Source organism: Tursiops truncatus, chromosome 3, assembly GCF_011762595.2.
Source record: "Tursiops truncatus isolate mTurTru1 chromosome 3, mTurTru1.mat.Y, whole genome shotgun sequence".
NCBI lineage: Eukaryota > Metazoa > Chordata > Mammalia > Artiodactyla > Delphinidae > Tursiops > Tursiops truncatus.
In genome coordinates, this window is record NC_047036.1 from 93,410,141 (window position 1) to 93,429,507 (window position 19,367).

A 19,367-nucleotide genomic window follows, 5' to 3' on the forward strand; every position below is an offset into this window, starting at 1 on the left:
TTTTACACCACATTAGGATAAGAACACTTCATAATTGTCATCATCAAATTTACCAGGTATCAAAGAGTCTTGATTTAAGGTCACATGGCATCTCAGTCAATTGTCAGAGTTCAGTAGTTTTCACCCTGAAGGGTAGTAACACTACCGTGTTAATTCAATCAGAAGATATTCCAAAAGAGAGCCATAAATTAGCCAGAGCTTATAGTAAGAGAATGACTGGTATTAAAGAAGGCTAAACCTAAAGTATGATTATATTCCTGCTACTTCCTGTCTTTGCATTTAAGGATTACTTTTACCCTGCCAGTAGAAGTAGGAGCCCTGAAAAACTAGACTAGAGCCATTCCTTGGTGTTGCATGTGTGAATAAGGAAAAAAAAAAAATCTCAGGATCTTTTATATGTCTTGTACAATTTGATATGAGGTGTTTAATATCAAATAATAACCTTGAAGAGGTTTTTACCTTACTTTTTGTTTTTTGGTACTTTCTGGCATGTTCATTGAATCTCATCAAATAAAGCCTCACTGAAGAGAGCGTATCTTTAAATTCTTAGCATAATTTCTGTTTTGTGCAGAGCAGCTGGAGGGGATGATGGGCCTTTTCAGTCCTAAAGCTAAATTCCCCACCATTGCCCTAAGCAGACCTTCACTTCTCCCCAAGAAAATTTCTGAAGAAATAAGACAGCTGCTTTTTTCCAGGTACAGGCAAATATAGCTGAAAGTTGTTGTGACCTTCTAGTATTCGACTCATATTGTCTCTACAATTCCACCTACATTTTCTAAACTATCAGCACTTTGAATTGGCAGAGCTGCCCTTCCTGTCTCTGAAACGCGTGTGCTCACATTGGCACCATTGCTAATAAGGAGATTTAAACCTGAGGATGACTCATTGTTAATGACCCGTCTTATGTACCTCTTCCTCTTTCCAGCCACCAGAGCACACAAGGAGCTAAACAAGCAAATGACTCTAAAGGAGAGTTGGGGTTCCTAAACCCAGGTTTTATCACTGAACTCAAAAACCCACACACACCTTCTCCCCTCTTCCTTAGGATGAGAACGTTTTAACTGACCTCTGCCCTCCTATCAACAATACAGTTGACCCTTGATCAACACCAGTTTGAACTGCCTGGATCCACTTATTGCAGATATTTTTCAGTAGTAAATTCTGTAGTACTACACAATCCATGGTTGATTGAATTCACAGCTATGGAGGGCCCACTGTAAGTTATACTCGGCTTTTCAACAAGGAGGGTGGGCATCCCTAACCCCCTTCTTGTTCAAGGGCCAACTGTATTTGAAGATACTCAGAGGGAATTTATCTTCAAAGTTATCTTGAATGTTGTTTATTTTCATAACCTAAAGAGATCTTGTAAAACTCCAATGGGATATTATAGTGAAGCTGAATGTTTTATAGAATCCTTCTTACTTGCCAGAAATGCTTGTTTTATGTATCTTTATGAAAGAAGAATTGTCAGGCAAGTGCACTAAAAAAGGTATTTATTTTTCTAGGATATTGAATCAGTCAACCCCAGGGACAAAAACATGGGTAATGTTTTCAAGTACTCATTTTACCTTCCCTTTGAAGAACAAGTTAATATTTTAAAATGCAAGTTAATCTTTAACTTAGGTGCATTTTCAGTAGAAAGCATGATTTTTTCAAAATATGTTAAGAAATTGTCATTAGTGATAGGCAATCAATCAGCTATCAATCTAAAGTTTGGCCTTTTAGGAGCTATTGTAAGACCCAGGATGATAATTAATTTAACACTGGAATAATTGGAACTTTAGCAGTTTTTGGCAGAGTGCTTCTCTGTGATGGTGAGTATTCTGGAATTTCCCCCCAAATTATAAATTTTATTATTATTATGTTGAATCTTTGGCAGATGCTTTTTTAAATAAGAAAAGAATCAAAACCTTTCCCCGGTGTGCTATTAAAGGAATTTCCCTCTCCATAGCCTTGTGTATTAAGTTATTAAAGCTTGATCCCAAAGTGGTGTTTCAAAATCATTCTTAAAAGTGTTAGTAGGATCAGCATCACCAGTGATCTAAAGTAAAAATATGTCACTTCTCTGAATTTTTCAAACACTGTGTGATGAATGATCTTGGGGAAAACGAGCTGCTTGAACTTCTTTTAAATTCTAGGGACCGACATGGCTTTCATTGTATGTGCTATATTAGAGAAGAATACAACAGAGAAGGGCACTACATCTTAATTTATTTTTTTTATTGAAGTAGAGTTGATTTACAACGTTGTGCTAATTTCTGCTGTACAAAAGTCACTCAGTTATACACGTATATACATTCTTTTTCATATTCTTTTTCATTATGGTTTAACACAGGTTATTGAATATAGTTCCCTGTACTATACAGTAGGGACCTGGTTGTTTATCCATTCTAAATGTAACAGTTTATATCTACTAAACTCAAACTCCCAGTCCCTCCCTCTCCCTCCCCACCTCCCCGTTGGCAACCACAAGTCCGATGTCTATGTCTGTGAGTCTGTTTCTGTTTTGTAGATGGGTTCATTTGTCCCATATTTTAGATTCCACATATAAGTGATATCATATAGTATTTCTCTTTCTCTGTCAGACTTCACTCAGTATGATGATCTCTAGTTGCATCCATGTTGCTGCAAATGGCATTATTTCATTCTTTTTTATGGCTGAGTAATATTCCATTGTGTGTATATATATATATATATATATATATATATATATATATACCACATCTTCTTTATCCATTCCTCTGTCGATGGACATTTAGGCTGTTCCCATGTCTTGGCTATTGCAAATAGTGCTGCTGTGAACATATGGGTGCATGTATCTTTTTGAATGTAGTTCTGTGTGGATATATGCCCAGGAATGGGATTGCTGGATCATATGGCAACTCTAGTTTTTTTAAGAACCTGCATACTCTTGTCTGTAGTGGTTGTACCAATTTACATTCCCACCAACAGTGTAGGAGGGTTCCTTTTTCTTCACACCCTCTCCAGCATTTGTCATTTGTAGACTTTTTGGCCATTCTGACTGGTGTGAGGTGATACCTCATTGTAGTTTTAATTTGCATTTCTCTAATAATTAGTGATGTTGAGCATCTTTTCATGTGACTCTTGGTCATCTGTATGTTTTCTTTGGAGAAATGTCTATTTAGGTGTTCTGCCCACTTTTTCAATTGAGTCGTTTTTTTTTTTTTTCTTTTGGCTGCATTGGGTCTTTGTTGCTGTGCATGGGCTTTCTCTAGTTGCAGCAAGTGGGGGCTACTATTCATTGCAGTGCGCGGGCTTCTCATTGTGGTGACTTCTCTTGTTGCGGAGCATGGGCTCTAGGCACGTGGGCTCAGTAGTTGTGGCTCGTGGGCTCTAGAGCACAGGCTCAGTAGCTGTGGTACATGGGCTTATTTGCTCATGGCCAGTGGGATCTTCCCGGACCAGGGCTTGAACCTGTGTCCCCTGCATTGACAGGTGAATTCTTAACCACTGTGCCACCAGGGAAGTCCCTGGTTTTTTGATATTGAGTTGTATGAGCTGTTCGTATATTTTGGAGATTAAGCCCTTGTCGGTCGCATTGTTTACAAATATTTTCTCCCATTCTGTAGATTGTCTCTTTTTTTACAGTTTCGTTTGCTATGCAGGCACTGCATTTTAATTTGGCAGCATCTAAGACTCTCCAGGTGTTGGGATTCAACTATAGCTTATGCGTTCTGATTGTCATTTGTCTGTTCACTTTGATCTGGCACAACGAGCATTAATACTTACTTATCTTTTCTAAGGACAAGGCCTCTCTCCCCCCCCTCCTCCTCTCTCTCTTGCAACATCTAATTTGTTAGAAGGAAAGATGATAAACTAGCCAAGGAAAACCTAAACCTTTGACTTTAATGTATTGGCGTCATAAACACCATGTTTTGTTTTGTTTTTTATTTAGTTTTTCGTTGTCTGAGCATCTTGAAGTGGCAAGTTAGTGATTTGCTTAGCTTTTTCTTAATAACATAAATGAAATGAGAGAAAAGTAACCAGGATACATTTTCTGACTTTGGTAAAAGGACTATGACTCATCTTGTTAAAGGCATGCAGGGATCTTAATTTCAGAGAATAACATATGTTAGTCCCAACTGTTTCTATATCCATTGTGATCATGACAAGATTTGGAGAAAATGTTGTAAAAGCATATTTACTTTCATTCTATTCATTTTATGGAACAGAATAGTCCAGGAAATAGACACTGAGTGGACAATAACATCATGCCATTACTTAAATTACTATAACAATTAATGTGTTGGCAGGAACTTACCTTGCACCTTTCAGGGGTAAGCCAGCTTCATTTTGCATAACTCTAAAAGTTTTTTTTTTTAAGTTACTTTTTTGAAACCTGATTCTATACATATCAAGTCTTCTTATGATTTATTAAGAACCTGGGGAGGTGTAAGACTTACATATAAGGAGTAATGGACTTTGAAGAAAAAGAGGTTTCTAAGTGGCTCTTGGGGTACAATTTAAAGGGTACAGTTAAGATAATGGAGTGAGGGATATAGGCAATGGTTTCACTAATTACTTAACTGTCAGATTCACTTGCTTCTCTAGTTTACAACAGAGGTAATCATTTAATACACAAGACTTTGGTGAGCTAGAGAACACTCAGCAAGAAATGGGCTGGCAGTGGGAAAAAATATCACTCAAGAATAAGCACAAATAAAAAATCAACTTCCAAAGGCTCTTGATACCAGTGATTTTCCACTCCTGTTGGGATTTTGATTTCTTTCCAGAAGAATTGCAGCAGTGGCCTCCTGCCAAAGGAGAACAATATTCAGCTTATAGTGCCAACTGCCACTTATAGCTATCTCTCCAGTGGTAGAAGCCCCTCAGATTTTTATATCTGCTGCTTATTAAAAAGCTCTTGACTTTCCCTTGGCTCACTGATCGAGGAATGCCTGGGAGCCTACATACAACAGGTGATCCCGTTTCTGTCAAACAAATGCCATCACACTGTGGGTAGGTACAGAAGGCTAGCCTGGGTGGCCACTGATTCCTTCCACCAATTCAGGCTAGCCTCTCATCAGTATACTGTAACTTATTTAGATTTTGCGGCACGTGTCTGAAAGTCAACATAATAGGTGTAGATGCTTCCAAAGGCCATTCTTTTCTTTCATTGGTATCCAGCCATAAAAATCACTTGCTTTCATTGTCTGTACACAGCCCAAAATATCAAGATAGCTATCACACAGCCCATACATTTCTGACCTTGTCCTCTCTGTCCTCTTCCTTTATGCTCCTTGTTTATCAGAATGTCTTCATAAGTGAAATGACTCTGGTAAGAACCTTTACCTCGTGTTTAAATGAGAAAGTAAGTGATGGAGTTTGCCATTTCCTTTCCATATCATCCTTCACTTAAAGCAGTGACTTTGTGTTGGAATCACATGGAGAGCTTTAAAAGATTCTAGTCACATTTAAGTTTAAAAAACACTGATTTAAAAGTTGCACCAGTTATAAAATAAGAATAATGTTTTGCCTTATTTTGGTAACCATATTCCTCAATTTTTAAACATTCATACTCTAAGAGTATTTGTTTTGCTTTGAAATACAGTGCTTCATATTGTGTCATGAATATGGAAGTGACCACAAGTAAGAATATATGTGATCTTACATATACAGAAAAGTATTATGAGATGAGGTAAAGGGTGGGAAATATACCAATGCTACTCTGAGTTCATAATTGAATAATCACTTACTCTGCCTTAATTGCCTCATCTCCAAAATCTGAAGGTTAAACCAGGTAGGTCTAATACCTTCTGGCTTCTTTCTCTGATCCTATCATCAGTACCACTTCATTTCTGAGGATACTGATTTCTCCATAGAGCTAGGTGGAAGGGGATATTTAAACCCTCTGGAAATATTATATTTAAACAGTATCAACTTACTAATAAGGCCATGTTTCTATGATTGTAATTATCCGGTTGTAGCAAGACAGGGCAAGTGTATTTATTTTCTCCCTTTCTCCTCAGTCTTGTCCCTCCTGCCAGATTTGTTGCAACAACTCATTCAGTGAGACCAAAAATTCCTTCTTTGGTTAGTAACTGAATGGCTGAATTACATTTATCAATTCAAATGGAGATGATTATAATTAATTATTTAATAAAACAAAAGTAAGTACGAAGAAAGATCATTTTCCTAGATTGAGTTTTTTTAAGGTTAATAAAGATATGTAAAGGTTAGGTTAGACGTTTTCTTAAACTACAAACTGTTGTCATTTTTGAAATGTGTAAGCATTTGTTTGTATAAGTAATATGTATTCATTGTAGAAAATGTGGACTCTTCGGGAAAGCACAAAGAACTAAATAACTTACTGGTATTCCAACCACTGAGAGAGATGCTCTTTTCACAGCTGGGCTTATTTCTTTGCTTCACAAATATGAATTCCTTTTAAAAAATAAAATTAGGAGCAAATTATGTATACAAGTTTCTGACTTGCTTGTTTAAATATCATATTGTCTTTAAATATTATAGATATAAAAATATATTCATAATATATTAGGGAAATGCTATAAGTAATAACCATTCCCTCAAACTTAGGTATAACTCATGATTTTGAGACCTATTGGGAATGAGGAAAACCAGGTTACCTTGTGCGAATTTGAGACTCTTGGATGGCTATACAGTGAGCATCCTAATCATCTTAGCTAACATAAAAGGGATGCTATTTAAAAGTAGTTTAAAAGGATTCCAGTCTGTTGAAAGATCCCCATATATTGTAAAGTCTCATTGTTTGCGGCCCTATTCTGTGGGTCCTGCCTGTGCCCTGTGGCTCGTTGTCTGCCTACTGAGATGGCTAGGCAATCTTGATTCTCTGTGGTCCTCCCAAGGTTGAGATTCTGTCTGGAGATCTGGACTTCCTCGCCTGGACCCTCCTGTAGGTGCCCCAGCCTTGCCTCCTGACCCTGCATGTAGTCACTGGTCTTTCAACCAAGAAGACCCCATACCTCACAACTTGGAATGCATGCACCTTGATCATGGAGCAGGAAGGCTTTAATCTCTGGGGCACCATGCAGTGTCACACGACTCTTCCTAAGAGATCAGCACAATAGCCTATAATTCATAAAAGGACCACTGTTGAGTTTTTCAAAATAAAGGTAGCCCATTCCTTTCTTCATGCTGGTAAACCTCTGGAACAGTAAGGCTGTTATCCCTGACCTTCAGCACTTCACGTATGTCTGTTGTCCAGGTTCAGATCACTGTGATCCTTTCTGTTCTGCATGTGAACACGTTTGAAGTTGTACACATAATGCATCAATTTCCATCCCTGGCTTTTCACAGTTGATTGCCCTGAAGACCTGCTGGTCTTAGCTTCACAGAAGATTATAGAATATTATTTTTAGAGAATAATTATTTCCTCTCTGTGCATTTATGCTAATCACTAATTTGTATATCCATGTATAACTGATTTGCTCTGTTTTTAAGCCCCTGAAAATTCAGCAAGTTGCTGTTTTACCATTTATTTCTTTTGATTAAAATGTGTTTGATACAAACACATTTGTTCTTAGTTCACCTATTTTAAGTTTTTTACCATCAAGCTAAAGGCATGTTACTTGTTCGTATTGGCCATGCAGTTTCTGTCATATTGATGGAAGACACTGATAACTATCTGAAGATTAAAAACTGTAGTAATGTACTTAGTACAAAACATTGTTTAATGTGCTTGAGACCAAAAATAATAACTCTTCAGGGTTCTTTTCTCTCCTGGTTTTCAGGGTGCTGGTTGCACAGCCCTGGTGGTAGCTGTGGTCGCAAGGAAGCTGGAACTTACCAAAGCAGAAAAGCACGTGCACAACTTCATGATGGACACTCAACTGACAAAAAGAGTAAGTTACCACCCTTGTATCTCCAAGGGGAATATTAGTGTTTTTTCTTTCTTTGGTTTAAATTTTCATTTTATTTTATGTTGGAGTACATAGTTGATTTACAATGTTGTGTTAGTTTCAGGTGTTCAGCATAGTGATTTAGTTATACATACACATATACCTATTCTTTTTCAGATTCTTTTCCCACATAGGTTATTACAGAATAATGAGTAGAGTTCCCTGTGCTATACAGTAGGTCCTTGTTGTTTATCTGTTTTATACATAGTAGTATGTATATGTTAATCCCAAACCCTTAATTTATCCCCTCCCACCCCTTTCCCCTTTGGTAACCATAAGTTTGTTTTCGAAGTCTGTGAGTCTGTTTCTGTTTTGTACATAAATTCATTTGTATGGGGGCTTCCCTGGTGGCGCAGTGGTTGAGAGTCCACCTGCCGATGCAGGGGACGTGTAACGCAAAAAAAAAAAAAAAAAAAAAAAATTCATTTGTATCATTTTTTTATATTCCACGTATGGGACGTCTATGGTATTTGTCTTTGACTTACTTCACTTAGTATGAGAATCTCTAGGTCCATCCATGTTGCTGCAAATGACATTATTTCATTCTTTCTTATGGCTGAATAATATTTCATTGTATATATGTACCACATCATCATTTTTTTTTTTTTTTTTGCGGTACGCGGGCCTCTCACTGTTGTGGCCTCTCCCGTTGCGGAGCACAGGCTCCGGACGCGCAGGCTCAGTGGCCATGGCTCACGGGCCCAGCCGCTCCACGGCATGTGGGACCTTCCCGGACCGGAGCACAAACCCGAGTCCCCTGCATCGGCAGGTGGACTCTCAACCACTGCGCCACCAGGGAAGCCCCCACATCACCTTTATCCATTCGTCTGTAGATGGACATTTAGGTTGCTTCCATGTCTTGGCTATCATAAACAGGGCTGAAATGAACATTGGGGTGCATGTATCCTTTCGAACCATGGTTTTCTCCAGATATATGCCTAGGAGTGGGATTGCTGGATCTTATGATAGCTCTATTTTTAGCTTTTTAAGGAACTTCCATACTGTTCTCCAAAGTAGCTGCACCAATTCACATTCTCACCAACAGTGTAGGAGGGTTCCCTTTCCTCCACGCTGTCTCCAGCATTTGTTGTTTGTAGATTTTCTGATGATGCCCATTCTGACTGGTGTGATAACTCATTGTAGTTTTGATTTGCATTTCTCTAATACTTAGTGATGTTGAGCATCTTTTCATGTGCCTCCTGGCCATCTGTATGTCTTCTTTGGAGGAATGTCTACTTAGGTCTTCTGCCCATTATTGGATTGGCTTTTTGTTGAGTTGTATGAGCTGTTTGTATATGTTGGAGATTAAGACCTTTGTCAGTCGCATCATTTGCAAATATTTTCTCCCATTCTGTGTGTTGTCTTTTCGTTTTGTTTATGGTTTCCTTTGCTGTGAAAAAGCTTTTAAGTGTAATTTGGTCCATTTGTTTATCTTGTTTTCATTTTCAGTACTCTAGGAGGTGGATCCTAAGAGATATTGCTGCAATTTTTATCAAGGAGTGTTCTACACTTTCCTGGAAGAGTTTTATGGTATTTGGTCTTACATTTAGGTCTCTAATCCATTTTGAGCTTATTTTTGTGTACAGTGTTACAGAAAGTTCTAATTTCAGTCTTTTACATGTAGCTGTCCAGTTTTCCCAGCATCACTTATTGAAGAGACTGTCTTTTCTCTATTGTATATTCTTGTCTCCTTATTGTAGATTAATTGAACATAGGTGTGTGGGTTTATTTCTGGGCTTTCTATCCTGTTCTGTTGATCTATATTTCTGTTTTTGTGCCAGTACCATGCTGTTTTGATTACTGTAGCTTTGTAGTATAGTCTGAAGTCAGGAAGCCTGATTCCACTGGCTCCATTTTTCTTTCTCAAGATTGCTGTGGCTATTCAGGTTCTTTTGTGTTTCCAAACAAATTTTAAGACTTTTTGTTCTAGAACTGCAGAAAATTGGGAATTTAAAAGGGATTGCATTGAGTCTGTAGATTACCTTGGGTAGTATAGTCATTTTGACAGTAATTGATTCTTCCAATCCAGGTACATGGTATATTTTTGCAGCTGTTTGTGTCCTCTTCAATTTCTTTCATCAGTGTCTTATAGTTTTCTGAGTACAGGCTTTTTACCTCCTTAGGTAGGTTTCTCCTAGGTATTTTATTCTTTTTGATGCAATGGTTAATGGGATTGTTTCCTTAATTTCTCTTTCTGACCTTCAGTTGTTTGTTAGTGTATAGGAATGCAAGAGATTTCTGTGTATTAATTTTGTAACCTGAAACTTTACCAAATTCATTGATGGTCTTCTGGTATCATCCTTAGGATTTTCTGTGTATAGTGTCATGTCATATCATGTTTACTTCTTTTCCAGTTTGGATTCCTTTAATTTCTTTTTATTCTCTAATTGCTATGGCTAGGACTTCCAAAACTATGTTGAATTAAAGTGGTGAGAGTGGACACGCTTGTCTTATTCCTGATCTTAGAGCAAATGCTTTCAGCTTTTCACCATTGGGTATGATATTAACTGTAGGTTTGTCATATATGGCCCCTATGTTGAGGTATATTCCCTCTCTACACACTTTCTGGTGACTTTGGTGAGTTTTTATCATAAATGGGTGTTGAATTTTGTCAAAAGCTTTTTCTGCATTTACTGAGATGATCATTTGGTTTTTATTCTTCTGTTTGTTAATGTGGTGTATCACACTGATTGATTTGCAAATATTGAAAAATCCTTGCATCCCTGGGATAAATCCCTCTTGATCATGGGTGTATGATCCTTTTAATGTACTGTTGGATTCAGTTTGCTAGTATTTTGTTGAGGATTTTTGCATGTATGTTCATCAGTGATACTGGCCTGTAAGTTTCTTATTTTGTGGCATCTTTGTCTGGTATCAGGGTGATTATGGCCTCATAGAATGAGTTTGGAAGTGTTCCTTCTGCAATTTTTCAAAATAGGTTCAAAAGGATAGGTGTTAACTCATCTCTAGATGTTTGATAGAATTCGCCTGTGAATCCATCTGGTCCTGGACTTTCATTTGTTGGGCATTCTTTAATCACACTTTCAATTTCAGTGCTTGTGACTGGTCTGTTCATATTTTCTATTGCTTCCTGGTTCAGTCTTGGAAGATTGTACCTTTCCAAGAATTTTTCCATTTCTTTCAGGTTGTCCACTTTATTGGCATATAGTTGCTTGTAGTAGTCTTATGATCCTTTGTATTTCTTTGGTGTCCATTATAATGTCTCCTTTTTCACTTCAATCATTTCATTTATTGATGTGAGCCCTCTCTCTCTTTTTCTTGATGAGTCTGAATAAAGCTTTATCAACTTTGTTTATCTTTTCCAAGAACCAGCTTTGAGTTTTATTAATCTGTGCTATTGTTTTCTTTGTTTCTATTTCACTTATTTCTGCTCTGATCTTTATGATTTCTTTCCTTCTACTAACTTTGGGTTTTGTTTGTTCTTTCTCTAGTTGCTTTAGGTGTAAGGTTAGGTTATTAGTTTGGGATTTTTCTTGCTTCCTGAGGTAAGATTGTATTGCTATAAACTTCTCTGTTAAAGGTGTCCCATAGCTTTTGGATCATCATGTTTTAATTTGTCTCTAGGTTTTTTTTCATTTCCTCTTTGATTTCTAAAGTGATCCACTGGTTGTTTAGTAACACTTGTTTAGCTTCCATGTGTTTGTGTTTTTTATAGTTTTTTTTCCCCCCTCCTTGTAGTTGATTTCTAATCTCATAGCATTGTGGTTGGAAAAGATGCTTGGTATGATTTCAGCTTTCTTGAATTTATCAATGCTGGGCTTATGGCCCAGTATGTGCTCTATCCTGGAGAGTGTTCCATGAGCACTTGAGAAGAAAGTGTATTCTGCTCTTTTTGGATGGAATGCTCTATAAATATCAATTAAGTTTATCTGATATAATGTGTCATTTAAGACCTGTGCTTCCTTAATGATTTTCTGTCTGGATGATCTGTCCATTGCTGAAAGTGGGGTGTTAAAGTCCCCCACTATTATTGTGTTACTGTCGATTTCTCCTTTTATGGCTGTTAGCATTTTCCTTGTGTACTGAGATGCTCCTACATCGGGTGCATATATATTTATAATTGTTATATCTTCTTCTTGGATTGATCTCTTGATCATTATGTAGTGTCCTTCCTTGTCTCTTGTGAGTCTTTTAGTTTAAAGTCTATTTTGTCTGATACGAGAATTGCTACTCCAGCTTTCTTTTGATTTCCATTTACATGGAATACCTTTTTCCATCCCCTCACTTTCAGTCTGTATGTGTCCCTAGATCTGAAGTGAGTCTCTTGTAGACAGCATATAGATGGGTCTTGTTTTTGTATCCATTCAGCCAGTCTGTGTCTTTTGCTTGGAGCATCTAATCCATTTATATTTAAGGTAATTACCAATATGTATGTTCCTGTTGCCATTTTCTTAATTGTTTTGGGATTATTTTCATGGGTCTTTTTTCTTCCTTTCCCCCTTTGTTCTCTTCTCTTCTGATTTGATGACTATCTTTAGTGTTGTGTTTGGATTCCTTTTTCTCTTTTGTGTGTATATCTGTTGTAGGTTTTTGGTTTGTGGGTACCATGAAGTCTTGATATAGCAGTCTATAAGATTGTTTTAAGTTGCTGGTCTCTTAGTTTCAAATGCATTTCCGGTATCCTGCATTTGAACTCTCCTCTTCTCACACTTGCTGGTTTTGATATCATATTTGTGTGTGGATTATTTCCTACCTTTACTGTACGTTTGCCTTTACTGATGAGCTTTCCCGTTTGTAATTTTCTTGTTTCTAGTTATGTCCTTTTCTTTCCCACCTAGAGTTCTTTTAGCATTTGTTGTAAAGCTGGTCTGGTGGTGCTGAATTCTCTTAGCTTTTGCTTGTTTGCAAAGCTTGTCATGTCTCCATTGAATCTGAACGAGAGCCTTGCTGGATAGAATATTCTTGATTGTAGCTTTTTCCCTTTCATCACTTTGAATATATCATGACACTCCCTGCAGAGTTTCTGTGGAGAAATCAGCTGATAACCTTATGGGGATTCCCTTCTTGCTTTTAATAGTTTCTCTTTCTTTGTCTTTAATTTTTGTCAATTCAATTACTATGTGTCTTGGTGTGTTTCTCCTTGGGTTTATCCTGTATGGGACCCTCTGCACTTCCTGGACTTCAGCGAGTGTTTCCTTTCCTATGTTAAGGAGGTTTTCAGCTATTATCTCTTCAAATATTTTCTCAGGGTCTTTCTCTCTCTCTTCTCCTCCTAGGACCCCTATAAGGTGAATGTTGGTGCATTTACTGCTGTCCTGAGGTCTCTGAGACTGTCCTCATTTCTTTTCATTACTTTTTCTTTCTTCTGCTTTGACGCAGTGATTTCCACCATCTGTCTTCCAGCTCACTTATCTGTTCTTCTGCCTGATGTATTCAGCTACTGATTCCTTCTAATGTATTTTTTCATTTTAGTAATTGTATTATTCATCTCTGGTTATTTGTTCTTTGTTTATCTAGATCTTTGTTAAACATTTCCTGTTATGTATCTTTTAGGTTTGTGCCTCCACTCTTTTTTTTTCCATGATCTTGGATCATCTTTACTATCATTATTCTGAATTCTTTTTCAAGTAGCTTGCCTATCTCCACTTAACCTAGTTGTCTTTGGGGGTTTTATCTTGTTCCTTTGTCTGACATCTCATTTTGTCTATCTGTCTGTGTTTGCAGTCCCACAGGCTGCAGGATTATGGTTCCTGTTGCTTCCGGTGTCTTCCCACTGGTGTGTGGTGCTGGGTCTTGTCCCTCTGGTGGGCAGGGCCATATCAAGGGGTGTAGTTTTAGGCAGCTGTGCACTCAGGAAGCTTTTAAGCAGCCTGTCTGCTGTTGGGTGGTGCTGTGTTCTTGCCCTAAAGTGTCCCAGCACTGGAGCCTTCAGGCTTTTGGGTGGGGCAAGGTCTTGGCATCAAAAGTGGCAGCCTCCAAGACAGCTCTCACCTATGTGTGCTCCCCAGTACCTCTGCCACCAGTGTCCTTTTCCCTGCAGTGAGCCACAGCTGCCCCTCCACCTCCCCAGGAGACCCTCCAAGAGCAGCAGGTAGGTCTGCCCTAGGCTCAAACGAAGTCACTGCTTTTTCCCCTGGGTTTTGGTGTGCACAAGACCTTGTGTGCATCCCCCACTGCTTCCCCCAGTCCTGTGGAGTTCCTGCGATCAAGTCCCACTGACCTTCAAAGCCAAATGCTCTGGGGGGGCTCCTCCTCCTGATGCCAGTCCTGCAGACTGGGGAGCCTGATGTGGGGCTCAGAACCTCTGTGATATGATTATGTGGGAGAACCTCTGCAGTATAATTATTTTCCACTTTGTGGGTCACCCACCCAGTGGGATTGTATGGCAAAGGCACCCCTCTTACCATCTTGTTGTGGCTTCCTCTTTGTCTTTGGAAGTAGAATATCTTTTTTGGTAGGTTCCAGTCCTTTTTTATCGATGGTCGTTCAGCAGTTAGTTGTGGTTTTGGTGTTTTCGTGAGAGGAGGTGAGCTCAGGTCCTTCTACTCTGCCATCTTGTCCGGGGCGCCTGTTGTCTTTCAGTGTTGGACAATAATAGTTTTTACTTTGATCTCTGAAGCTGAAATGATATGGTTTAAAGTGAAGGCATTCTTGGAGTCAGTTCCATTTCTTCACATTGAGAATAAACTCTTCCTAACTTTAGGTCAGTCAGGAAGTAATTGGAAAACCTTGGTATTTACTCAAGTATAAAAATAAACCACATAAAGCTAAAAGAGGCATACTTAACATTTAAGTTTGCAGCATGCAAGAGGAGACCAATATTGGATTGAGTAGGAAAGAATATACCATCCGTGTATTATAAAAAATTGTATGGGAAGGTGATTCAACTGATATTTTACTGAGCTTCTGTGAGACAGTCACTGTTGTAAAGACTGGGGTTGCAAAGACAAAAAAAAAAACCCCACTACCTTTAGGACCCCAAGGTAGGGGTAGAGAGATGTTGAAAATGGTATGGCATCCAGACAGGAGAAAACAGTCATCACAGGTTTCACAGAGCCCTCGCTCTGTGCCAGCCACTGCTTTAAGCATGTCACCTTAGAGCGCTGGCTGGCACACTTGTTTCATCCTTACAACTTTCTGAGTGAAGTGCTAGGATCATAGCCAGTATACAAACGTGGAAGCCAAGACCCAGAGGCTAGGTAGCCCATGTACAAAGAAAAAGATTTGTATCACGCTAAATTTTTAGCCTCTCTTCATAGTCACTTGAGACACCAAAATAACAAAATTATTTTACAGCAGTCATCTTACTATATAACCACTCCTCAACATGGAATCTGATCGGTCTGCCATTGAAATAACAAAACACTTTGTCATACTTTACCCATAAAAGAATCAAGAGAGGTCTCAAGCAGCATTCTAATTGTAGTGTTTTTACTCACTCTACATCTTATCTATCAGACACTATTTTGAGACTTCATTGCAGTTAGTAGGTCCACACAATTCTAGATGATCAAAGACACTTAGTTGCCACCATGCTTTCAACCTGGATTTACCACTTTGGAATGTCTTCTACTTTACACAGGTTTCTCTCATTTTCTTCAGTTCCTGAATTCATTCTCTAAATTCGTGAACATTTCTAAACGTTACAGGGAAGCACACAGAGGGTGGAAGGAGAGAGGTAAAAGAGCTGAGTTGAAGGTTGGGGTTCTTGTAACCCTCAAAGATATCCTAGGAAACGAAAATACGTGCACATTACATTATTAGTCCACATCTAATCCAAAATTGTAGCACATGTTTCGTGTATCTTAAGGATCAGAAGTTGTGCAATATCAAAAAAAAAAAATCTCTTCCATAAAGTCCCTTGTATAATCCAGATAATTTTATCATGAAGATTATGTTTTCACAGGAATTAAGTTAATGCCACACTTAAGATACTATGTAGAAAAATACCTTACAACAGCGTATAATCCATATATATCCATGTATTGATAAATCTTTTCAATAGAAAAAAAAAACTGGTGACAAAATCCACATAATGAAACCTTATTAAAAAAACAACTTAGCACATTTAGACAGATTTCCCCATGTTTTATTTTGAGAAGGAAAAAAGTAATTTCTTTACATTTACCTTGGGATATTGATATTCCATATCTTTATTATTGAAACATTTTAGCAGTTAGTTGTTGGAAAAGACAAGGGCTTTGATTTAAAAAAATCTACCATTTAACATTGTTGTATACTGCTTTTGATGAGGATGTATGTGAGAATCACAGAAGTCTCCCAGTTTCTTTCAGGAGACACTCCAGGTTGATTTTACAGTTTAGCTACTTTAGCTGAGGGTCCCTCAACCTCAGCACTATTGGCCTTTTGGGCTGGGTATTTGTTGTATGGGACTTTCTTGTGCATTGCAGCATGTATAGCAGCACCCTTGGCCTCCACTCACTAGAAGCTAGATGCCAGCAGCACTTCCCCTAACTAACTTGTGACAACAAAATTGCCTCTAGACTTTGCCACGTGTCTCCTAAAGGGACAAAACGTCTACAGTGAGAACCACTGGTTTTGCTTGTTATTCCCCAAAGATTTGGAGACGGGGACAAGTCCCCTTAACAGATACTCTTTGACCATCCTGAATTTATTGTCATCTTCTTCCTGGGAATAATGTATTCATTTCACAAAAATATACTTGGACCTAATGTAGTCAGGGTTCTGAGTTAACTGCTATATTCCAGGGATCAGATAATTTTAAGCTTTTATAATGCTGTTCCTTCAGTAAATCAGATGAAAGTTCTGTTTCTACCTGCTTGGCGGGAAAGATCTATGGATCTAGATGACCTTCCTTTAGTTCTTGGGACTAGAACTCACTTCCCCAATCATCAGGTTTTCTGATGTTACTGCTTTTCTGTCGTAAGTTCTTGTATACATTTGATAAACTCTCTGTAGATGATGTTGAATTAGGAGTCAGTCATATTGTTGGTAGAAAGCTTTTTCAGTAAAAAGTACTGTTCTAGTTTCAAAATTCACATTCTCCATCATGCTTATGATGCTTTATTAATTCTATTATCTCACTACTATTGCTTAAAAGCGCAGCTACTTTGAAGTATTTCTTGCGAACAGGGTCTCTAATAGGTCTGAGAAAGACACTCGAGCAGGCTTGATGACAGGTCTATTTTTATAGGCAAAATGTCACTAAGTACCAAAGCAAATGTTAAAATGGCATTAAAATCAAACATAAATTTAAATCAAACATAAATTTCTGGTTTATGATTCCCATTCTGTTATTATACTCAATATAACATATGAAAATAATAGCCCTTTTATGGTTCTATTATTTTATACATTGATTCCATTTGGTTATTTATGGAATTTTTGAAGAAAAAAATCTAAAATAATTCCTGGATAATAACCAAGAATAAACAAGGACCTAAAAGCCATACATAGTTACTAAGATGACAGATTAAAAATGAAAATATCCCCTGAAACACTACATCGAAGTTTTTTGATGGTCAACAGGAATAGTGGTCACAGACATTGCTTTTCTTTAAATGATAGATTATTCTTCCAGGAAGAAATGGAACCTTCCAAGCCTTCCAGTGTGTGTTTTAACTAAACTGAACAATGTCCATGAAAAATTATCCACCATGTACAAAGTTTGAGGAACAATTTTATACAGAAATCATTTCTCTGTGGGACTACATTAACCACATAAAATACTATGTTTGAAAGTAGAACACAGAATTCACTGGGCACTAGCATTAATGGAGGATTGTCCTATATAATTTCAAAAGTTTACATGGCACTCTGCAATTCAAAAATGGCCAATAGGTCCATGTAACCTAAATAATCTAAGGATTCCAAAATCAAAGCATAATAGCAATAACTTATCAGTAGGCTTAGTAAGACAGAACCAGCTATTTAATCGATTCGTAGCATATGACCTTACAGACGCAATGTGTTTAACATGCTTAAAGCTTTAGGAAATAATATTATTATTACTATTCATTCAGGTTTGAACCAAAAAGAAATCTTGGAGTTTGGCTCTCTGGCTACTTTCATTTTGGAAAGAAACTTTGAGAACCCAGGCATAATATTTAAAGTCGCTAGATGTACCATGAAGGATAATTATACATATTAATGTCCACTGTGGGTGTTTCCAATCCTGTTAAGAATTCTCAATAAGATCCATAATAAGAACACTATTATGTAATTATATGTAATTATGTAATTTTGTTTCTTGCCTATCTCTTAACAAGTGAACAGAAATTCTAGAGGATTTACTGTGTAACTTTTATATCCTGCTTGGAAATTCTAGCGGATTTACTGTGTAACTTTTATATCCTGCTTGGCTACATATCCCAGTGGGTTAAAATATAAATGCATGGAACCCTTGACCTTGCCTTGTTCCATTCACCCCGCCACAGGTACCTGGTCTCAAGGAGAACTGGGCTGGCAAGAAAGGTTGGTGCCCTGAGCACATCCAGCCCCGCTGCTGCAGGGGCAGTGAGAGCACATGATGTCCTACTAAGCTGCACAGGCTTAGTGGCCTTGACTTTGTCCCCCAGGCATCCTGGAGGCATCACCCACAGCATATAGAGCAACATTTTACTGTAATTATCAGAATGAGAGGCAAGAAACTCTCCTGCCTCAGAAAAGCCTCTGAAGGGAGAGGCAAGAGGAAGAAAAAGAAAGTAGTAAAAAGCAAAGGAAATCTATAAACAAAGTAGCCTGCTAAATAACTCTAATTGTATGTATCATAATCAGCTTTAAGAGCTTTTGTGGTTTAGAAAGTATTGTTTCACATAAAAAATATATTTTACCTTACTACCTATAGCTTTAATATTTACCTAGGAGCCAGCAATATAACATGTCATGTCCTTTATACCTATGAAAGAGGGTTGAAGGCATCTAGTGACTGTTACTCCTTTTAATAGTATAAATGGCTTATAGGGCCTTTGTTTTCTCAAATATTTCTGATTATTTTATGCCTTTCAAAATTTTTCTGATAAAAGACTTGCATTTGAGTTGACCACTAATTTTTTTTTTGCGGTACGCGGGCCTCTCCCCTTGTGGAGCACAGGCTCCGAAACGCGCAGGCTCAGTGGCCATGGCTCACGGGCCCAGCCGCTCCGCGGCATGTGGGATCTTCCCGGACCGGGGCACAAACCCGTGTCCCTTGCATCGGCAAGCAGACTCTCAACCACTGCGCCACCAGGGAAGCCCCTAATTTTTTTTTTAATTTTTATTTTATATTGAAGTTGTGTTAGTTTCAGATGTACAGCAAAGTGATTCAGTTATACATATACATGTATCTATTCTTTTTCAAATTCTTTTCCCATTTAGGTCATGACAGACTATTGAGCAGAGTTCCCTGTGCTATAGTAGGTCCTTGTTGGTTATCTATCAATATTTTAAATATAGCAGGGTGTACATGTCAATTAGTGAGGTAGAACAAATGTTCTTATTTTCCTTTTTCCCTGTGTGTGTCTTTGGGGGTACAGGAAATGGAGA

General features: G+C 37.9%; 1 protein-coding gene and 1 long non-coding RNA gene across 6 annotated transcripts in view; one reads left to right on the forward strand and one right to left on the reverse strand.

Annotated features, from left to right (window-relative positions):
• KCNN2 (potassium calcium-activated channel subfamily N member 2) overlaps window positions 1-19,367 on the forward strand; it is a 181,702-nt gene that overhangs the window by 147,768 nt on the left and 14,567 nt on the right. For all 5 annotated transcript variants that reach the window (XM_019940843.3, XM_019940842.3, XM_033853092.2 and 2 more), the window contains one exon: window positions 7,734-7,844. In XM_019940843.3, the coding sequence (XP_019796402.3) occupies window positions 7,734-7,844 (111 nt within the window). The remainder of the gene's footprint in view (window positions 1-7,733; window positions 7,845-19,367) is intronic.
• Window positions 827-19,324, reverse strand: LOC109550796 (uncharacterized). Its single transcript, XR_002177467.3, has 3 exons — window positions 14,267-19,324; window positions 6,333-6,405; window positions 827-4,775 (listed from the first exon to the last, which is right to left on the reverse strand). It is a non-coding gene; the product is annotated as an uncharacterized lncRNA (long non-coding RNA).